We start from the raw sequence: 8,912 nt of genomic DNA on the forward strand, positions 1-8,912 counted from the left end.
TAAAAACCTGTGGATTTATGGACATTTTTAATTATATAAGTATAAATTATAAATATATATTTTAAATATTTTAAATTTTAATTTAAGGATCTATTCTACCTTGCTGGGGCCAAAAAATTACAAAAAAATTTGTTTGCTAATTTGACAGTGTCAAGTATGTAGAATATTGTGTGGAAGTCTTGACGTGGCCTTAAATATAAGCATATGAATAATAAAAAAAAGTAAAATTGAAACTTTAAAAACGTTTTCCTCGAAATATTTTTCAATCTAACGGAAATGATAGAGCCAAAACTATTGAACGTATCGCTTTCAAATTTTGCACGATTGTAGAGCAATGTTTTTTTTTTTTTACTGAATAGTAGACTAATTATATCAATATCGATACCTTTTTTTATCGTAAAAACAAGAACACAATTTAAGGCAAAAAATAGAACTTTTTTTTCAAATAACCGCCATTTTGTTAATTTTTATATAAAGTCAATTATCATCTATTCAGTAGAGATATTCTTTCTAAATAGGAAAATTGTTTTTTGAACTCTTTTAGATGATTGATGAGACCTGCAGTATTTCCGTTCTAGCGCCATGTTCGGAGAGGCTTCTTTCTCGATTTTATGTAAACTAAGAGTCAACATATTGACTTCATACAATTTAAAATTAAAGAGAAAATTATAACATGTGAAAACAATAAAGTATCTTCATTATCTTTATCTTTTTCCGATAAAAATTGCTAAAAAAATCACCTTCTTTTTCAAGCTATAAGATAAAATGGATAAATTATTTAAGGATATTTAATAGATTATTTAATAGTAATAATTCTATACATTATATACATATAATCCTACACATACTGTATTGTTTGTAATAATTATATATGTCAATATAATTGATATATATTATATATATATATATTCACTAAATATTCTAGGTATATTATCAATGACTATAATATGTGACACAATACATATATAAATGCGTTAAATGAAATGTATGTAGATCTTATAAATAAAGTATCAACAATTCTAAGTTCAACTTCTAATTAGGATACAATTGTTTATCAGTGATAAGCTAATGAGAATATATTTTTGAATTTTCATTATAATGCGAATATATTAATGAATATATAATAAATACTTGCCAAGATAAGTCTCATTCATGTATCCGCTTCCATGAAATATGTATTTCATATAGATCAGTTTAACTATATATTTCATATAGATCAGTTTAGCTATATATATTATTGTGCATATACTTGACTATTAGTACGAAAAAATGAAACGTTTTTTTCTTGTTATATTACTTCTGTCGATGACAATTATGAGTTTCGGCAAATTGCTTCCCAAATACGAATGGAAATATCTAGATATTCTCTGGGACAATCCGCGACAAAAAGAAGAAGCGATGTACTTCGGCAAATACGATCCTAATTTAGCTTATTTATACGACATAGATAGGGCAAATGGTAAGTTGATATTATTAATAAATTTTGTAATAATTCTTTATACGGAGATTCTTTATGGATTTCTTTATTACTGTTAAACGTCATCACGCTCTAGTTTGATATGATTTTAATATTGTTAATGCAATAAATAACTGTTATTGTAATAAATATATTCATATGATAAATATCTAATACACGTAGTACAAGTTGCATTTTCAAACAAATTTTTTATAGATGGTAGAGTATTTATTACTGCGATGAGAGACAAAGGCATACCAGTTGGTGTGTTGACCGTAACTGAAAAACAAGGAGAGGGTGGGCCACTTCTACGTCCATATCCAGATTGGTCTTGGTATAAAGATGATTGTAAAGGTATTACAGGCGGTGTTTATCAAATACAAGTTAGTATTAATATTTTCCATTTAAGTAACAAATTACATATTCAACTGTAACGTTTAAACAACCAATTCACTGTAACGTTTAAACAACCAAAAATATGTTTAATATTGGAACACTAACATATTGCTAATAATTTATTTATGTATAAAAACAATAAAATGTAGGATAAACACTAAATGCAGATCAGGTACTAGTTACGGATCACATATTATATTTAAATAATTATAATATTTCCCATCAAATAATACATATCACAAGATTCTTTAGCATTTGTTTTATCTTTTTTAAGTGTCAATTGTTTTTTTAATTATCATTATTATTATTTAGCAATAGCGCTGCACATTATATTGTCGGTGCTAGATAAACTAAGGTTACTACACGGAGAGAATTTTTTCTTAGAATTTACTCTGAAAGTATGAGTATAGTTGTAGGACAACATTATATTTCAAAGAATTTTAATATAAATCTCTCTCATTCATTAATAAAACTATAATAAAGTATAAAATATGTTTGATTAATTTTACTGAAGTGTAAAAATCTTTAAAATATTATATTGTACTACAATTATACCATATTTTCAGGATAAATTTTAAAGAAAAATTCTCTCCGTGTAAGGTATGTCAAAAATTCATTCAAAATGTAATATCATAAGGATTGCTTTATAGCTCTTACAGTAGGTAGTAAATAACATTAGATTTCATAAAAAAGTCAATATCATGCTCAGTTGAAATTAAATCTAAAAAAGATGAAGCATTTGATGAATTGATCCGCAATTAATACGTGGGGTCTAAATGTGAATAATTGTCATTATTTCATTTATTATAATTAAAATTAAAAATTATAAATGTACCAAAATGAAATAAAATCATTTATGATGTAATCTTTATGATCAATTATAACTATTAAATATTTTATTAATTGTTTGACATCGTTCTGAAAAAAAATATAAATTTTTCTTTTAAGAGTGATCCACTAGTAGCCTTATCCTAAATCATTTGCATTTTTTTATTATCTCAGATTAAATGCAATCATCTATTCATTGTGGATGGAGGCAGAATTGGAGACGATCAATTATGCTTACCACAGCTACTGATCTTCGATTTATCAACTGATAAATTGGTTAAACGTGTTACAATTCCGTTTAACATTGCTCATAATAAAACTGGCATTGGATTGATAGCTTCAATTGCTGTTTTTGCCCCGATTTGTCAAAATGTGAAAGATAATGCAAATGTTAGTATCTTCTTTTTAATTAAAAAAAATTATTTAATATAAGAGATCAAGAGATCAAAAAATCAAGAGGAAGAGAGAGAAAGAGAGAGAGAGAGAGAGAGAGAGAGAGAGAGAGAGAATTAAATAAATATATTTAAATAAATATATTGAATTTAAATAAATATATGCACCTATAATATTGTATTAATAAAATCGCGATACTTAGGTATTCATAGGAGATGTGGAAGGTGGTGGTATAGTAGTATATAACGGGTATACTTCAAAGTTATGCAGAATCGATTCTCATTTCATGAAATCAACTAATGAAGATATCGTGATAGCAAATCACCGATATCCTAATAGAGACACTATCTACGGTATGACAATTATTGGTGAAGGCAAGTATTTTTTTTATACAAAAGAGAAAATTTCCAGATCTAAACCTGAAAAAAAAAATTTTGAGCAGAGTCTGCTCAAAATTTTCTTTTTCAGGTTTAGATCTAGAAATTTTCTCTTTCTCTATTATATAATTTTCTCTACTAGTTTTCATCTTTGATTTTTTGCCAGAGAGGTAATAAATTTAACATGAAATCTACAATATCTGACGGTAACAGTAAATTGCTACTAGAAATCTAAAAAAAATTCATATGTTTATTTATTATTATTTTTTATTATATTCAAATCGTTCGCTTAAAATAAAAATAAAAAAGGATAGAAATAATTTTTAAAAATCTTTCAATACTAATGACATCACGATTTAAAATACTTACGAAACAGCAGTCTGCTCTATTTCGCACAGATTCTGCTCGGTTTCTGATATTAATCTATTATCAGATTTTGTCAGCAAGTTCTGCTTGATTTCTGCTGCAATCTATTGTAATTGTGTCAACAGGGTCTGTCTACAGATACAACAGCAATTGATATCATTTCAATCTGCTAACATCTTCTATCCAAACATACTACTATGCACGTTTTACTAACATTTTATTTACAGAGTATTATTTATCTTTTGACTTATTACAGCATAGGACAAGTTTTACGAATTTTAACAAGGAATTATTGTTTTTTTTTTGTAATTGTTAACTTTTATTGTAAATTTTAGATTTATACTATGTTCCTTTCGCGGGAAACAAAATGTATAAGACAAAAATGTCAAACTTAATAGAATGTTCGTCAAAGAATATTATTGAAGTTAATAAAGAAACTAAATTGGCGGGTGCATTAGGAGGCCAAACAGTTGCAATAACATCTGATAGATGTGGAATATTTTTCAGCGATATTACAAAAACGTCTATTATGTGCGCGGATGCAACTAAGGAAATTAATTCCAAAAACAAGGTAAGATATCCGAATATAATTATTCTTCATACTAAATTATTTATGACTTTATGATTTTTATTGTTATTTATGACTTTATGATCTTTATTGTTAAAAATAACTCTCAGCATTATATTTTTATTATCGTAAATGATATTGTTTCTAAGGAGCTCATTGCATATGATCCAAAAATGGAATTTGTAAGCGGAATGAAGATTAGAAACAGCGAATTAATGATCTTATCAAATAAATATCATTTACATATCTATAATGTATACTATAATAATAATACATTTAATAGCAACGAAATAAATTTCCGTGTTCTCTCAATTCCCATTGCAGAAATAAAAAAAAATACAAAATGCTTTTCTTCTTGCAACTACTAAGGTATCTTTATACTTAATATTTTATTGCATATTTTGACATATATGGCAACATATCAAATAAACTTTTTTTCATAATAAAAAAGTAATTTTAAGATGTGTATGTATATGTTACAGGAAATAAATCTCTGGATTTACGGGTCCATTAAAAATGAATTACAAATAAATATAATTTTGAATAATTTTATGTTAAGAATAAATAAGTTTTCCTAATTAAGATTTGTGTAAATATAATATATGATATAGTTATTAAAATATAAATAAAATCTCTCTCTCTCCCTCCCTCCCTCCCTCTCTCTCTCTCTCTCTCTCTTTCTCTCTCTCTCTCTCTCTCTCTCTCTCTCTCTCTCTGAGATATTATAAAAATCTATTAATTAAATAACTCTGAAAGTTAATAGTCACGATAAATCAAGATAATTCCTTGAATATTACAGAGAATAATAAGAGAAAGATTGTTATCCTTATGAGATGTAATGCACTCATCGACATCGGACATACATGTGAGGGAAATAAATAGCTATCACATTGAGAAAATATATAATAAATTTTAATAAATATTTATTTACATGTAAACATAGTATGTATGTACGTGCATGCGTGCATGCATATGTGAATAGTGTCAATTATACATTTGCTTATAAATATTTACTTACACGTAAATCTATCTTTCCGTGACTCATTAAATTTAATGAAACTTGATATATTTCTAGAACAAACGAAAATAATAGACATATACTTTTTTATATCAGCAATGATGCAGGTTTAAAGGTGCACACTACTCTTATAGTGAGAAGCATAAGTACTTAATTTCTTACATTTTAGCTCTATTATAGCTACTTCTAAATTTTAGAGATGATAAGAGGCTTTCACGTTTCCTGAAAACAAATCCAGTGTAAAAGAATGTAGAATTCAAAATTGCAAATCCAATATGACGACCTACTGAAAGAGAAACAATCTTATCTCGCTCTTTGCTTCTATATTTTCTTGTTTTTATAATACATTTTTACATTTTTATAATTTTTCCATTTTTTGTTTACAGTTACGCCACTTCTTCTCTATTTTCTTCTTTATTTTTTTAGTTTTTATTTTATGTACTCTGCAGAAATAATATTAAAAGAAGAAATATGCAAAGATTTTGTACATTCTTTTTTTATGACTATATTATTATAATGGCTATATTATTATAAATTATTATACATTAATTATTATACATTAATATGCAGACTTTTGAAAACAATAATCTACGAAATTATCAAAATCAAATGACTCTTCTTGTAAATATCTATCACAAATACTTAAATAAATATATAAAACGAGGAGAATATAACTGATATTTAAAACATAATCATTTAATTTTTTAAAATATTATTATCAGTCCTTTAAAATGCCGAAATGATTTTTCGGTTTGAAACTCTACTACCGCAGTAATATCACGCAATTTAACAGTGTAAAAAATGAAGAATGAATTCATTCTAAATTTTTTACATTAAATTTGCTTTCAGGAGACATATGAAAGCCTCTTATCACTTCTTAAAATTTAAAAGCAGTTATAGAGTGATAGAGTGAGCAGTAATAGAATGAGTTAAAATACAAGAAATTAAATGCACGTGCTTATTACTATAAGGTAGTTTGTACCCTTAAATCTGCATCATTGCCGATATAAAAAATACGTGTTTATTATTTTCGTCTGCTCTACAAATTTGATTAAATTTGGCGTCACGGAAAAATAGGTTTACTTGTCAGAAAAAAAAATGATAGATAAATTAATTTTTGTATCAAATAAATATGTCTTTGTATTTAATAACTATTTAGTTTGCACAAAGAAATGATTTAAATTTAATATATATTTTTCAATGCGGTCCATTTGATATGAAGAAAATATCTCGATTGATATACAAATCGATAATAAATAATATTGTTGTCTTCATAAAATTATTTTTATAAATATCAAACAATTATTAGAAATTCCTTGAAACATAGAAATTCCTTGAAAACAAATATTAGAAATATTATTAGAAGTGTTAGTTTAGAAGAATAGTTGCCTACTTATGCAACTTATGAACACTCACAAAAACAATATCTTAAGTTTCGCAATAGATGTTGAAAGTTATCAAAATGCAAAATAAAATTTTAATTAAATGAAGATCTCGTCTGTCTCGGGACTACAATTAGATCATGGGAATACAAACGGAAACATTGCAGCACTCGGTCAATCATGGATTGAACATGGTGCTTTGCACGAGATTGCTTGTCATAGTCAAAATAGTTATATCAGTTATAATCAGTCTTAACTACAAAATATCAATTGCATCGAAGATCAAACAACATTAATGGAGCGTGTATGCATCTCCCACTTGTAACACATCTCATTCTCTTTGTTATATTATTTCCCTATATTCGTAATGAAGAAACACTGAAATCGATTTATTCTAATCATTTATATTTACGATTTAAGAATTAATAAATATGCCAAGAATACCAAAATATAATAATAAAATATAATAATAAAAAAGTGCCTATCGAGCTGTAAATCACACAGTAATGTAAGCCAACACAGAATAACAATGTGAAGATTGGTTTTTTAAATTAACATAATTATAATCGCAAACGTTTCGATCCTGTTTCGGATCCTTATCAATGCTCCATGTAAATTGTTAACAGAATTCAGTCATCTAAGAATAATAATATAACAGTGATTTTTTTCATTGATAATCATCAAAAAACTTATTTATTCGATGTAGATGGGGCGCAAGTTGACATTCATAAATTTTGTAATAATTCTTTGTATGGATATTGTTTATAGATTTCTTTATTACTATTGTATTAAATGTTATCACGCTCTAAGTTTGATCATATGATTTTGATATTACTAATCCAAATAACTGCTATTATAATAAAATTGTACTATACATAATAATATTCACGATAAATATATCTAATATATTTAATACAAGTTACGTTTCCAAACAAAGTTCTTATAATTTTTATAGATGATAGAGTATTTATTACTGCGATAAATAATGATGGTGTAATGACAGTAATTGATAAACAAGAAGAGAGGTGGGCTTCTTTTATGTCAATATCCAAATTGGTCTTGGTATAAAGATGATTGTAAAGGAAGATCTTTTAATACCAATGATATCACGATTTAAATAGCTACAGCTGTCTACTCGATTTAGCACAGATTCTGCTGAATGTCTGCCATCAGATTTCGTTAGCAGATTTTGCTTGATATTTACTGCCTGCTATTATTATGCGAACAGGTTCTGACAGAAAGTAAGCAGAATACGACAGTAATTGATGTCATTTCAATTTGCTGACATTTTCTGTTCGAATCTGTTAGTCTGTATATTTTTAGTCCGTATATTCTATTAATATTTTGTTTACAGGAAATTGTTTATCGTGTGGGCTTATTACACCAGACAAGTTTTACGAATTTAAACAAGTAATTATTGACATTTTTTAATCTCTGTAACTGTTAACACTTTCATTGTAAATTTTAGATTTATTCTATGTTCCTTTCGCGAGAAGCAAAATATATAAGACAAAACAAAGGCGAACATATAATAATAGAATGCTCGTCATAGAATAATAATATTTATAATTATTATGATATTAATAAAGCTAATAAGGAAATTCAATTGGCAAGCGCATTAGAAGACAGTTTCGATAATATCTGACAGATGTGGAATATTTTTCAGCGATATTACAAAATATTACGATATTAAAATATTAAATATTAAACATTATACTCTATTATGTGCGTGGACTACAGAATATACATAGAATAGGGAAGTCAGCCAAAGGCGGAATCCATAGACTTTGCTCAAGATTCGAGATAGTCTTAAGCTAGTGCTTGAGATATCATGAACTAATCAAGAGAGCTGTATTAGCATCTTAAGACATTGCTTGAGATTATCTTGAGATTAAGAACCTTGTTAAGAACTATGGATTCTAGCCTAAGAATGTGTGAACGAATAGAAAGAAAACGAGATGGGTATCAGTATCCTTATTTAATCGCGCATACGCTGTTGATTTTCAATGTTAGATGGGAAGATTTCAGAAGAGCAATATATCGATGCCCCACTCAGTTTTCAAAGTTCGATGCTCGTGCAACATATTAGACAAAGATAAAGATGCCCATCCCTATATATATAAATATA

The 8,912-nt window shown here is 26.7% G+C and overlaps 1 protein-coding gene across 1 annotated transcript; it reads left to right on the plus strand.

Annotated features, from left to right (window-relative positions):
- Positions 1–1,269: 1,269 nt before the first annotated feature.
- On the plus strand, positions 1,270–4,898 carry LOC108686306 (major royal jelly protein 3-like). The gene is made up of 7 exons (XM_018191551.1): positions 1,270–1,459; positions 1,673–1,839; positions 2,855–3,028; positions 3,276–3,426; positions 4,152–4,387; positions 4,534–4,591; positions 4,867–4,898. Exons 1-7 carry the CDS (start codon positions 1,270–1,272, stop codon positions 4,896–4,898), a joined length of 1,008 nt encoding a protein of 335 aa, XP_018047040.1.
- The last annotated feature ends 4,014 nt before the right edge of the window (positions 4,899–8,912 follow it).

This window comes from Atta colombica, unplaced genomic scaffold, assembly GCF_001594045.1.
Source record: "Atta colombica isolate Treedump-2 unplaced genomic scaffold, Acol1.0 scaffold174, whole genome shotgun sequence".
NCBI classification, from domain to species: domain Eukaryota; kingdom Metazoa; phylum Arthropoda; class Insecta; order Hymenoptera; family Formicidae; genus Atta; species Atta colombica.

Coding starts and splice junctions, on each gene's coding strand:
- LOC108686306 (XM_018191551.1), top strand. CDS start 1,270: ATGAAACGTTTTTTTCTTGTTATATTACTTCTGTCGATGACAATTATG. Junction 1,460..1,672: donor CGACATAGATAGGGCAAATG/GTAAGTTGATAT, acceptor AATTTTTTATAG/ATGGTAGAGTATTTATTACT. Junction 1,840..2,854: donor GCGGTGTTTATCAAATACAA/GTTAGTATTAAT, acceptor TTATTATCTCAG/ATTAAATGCAATCATCTATT.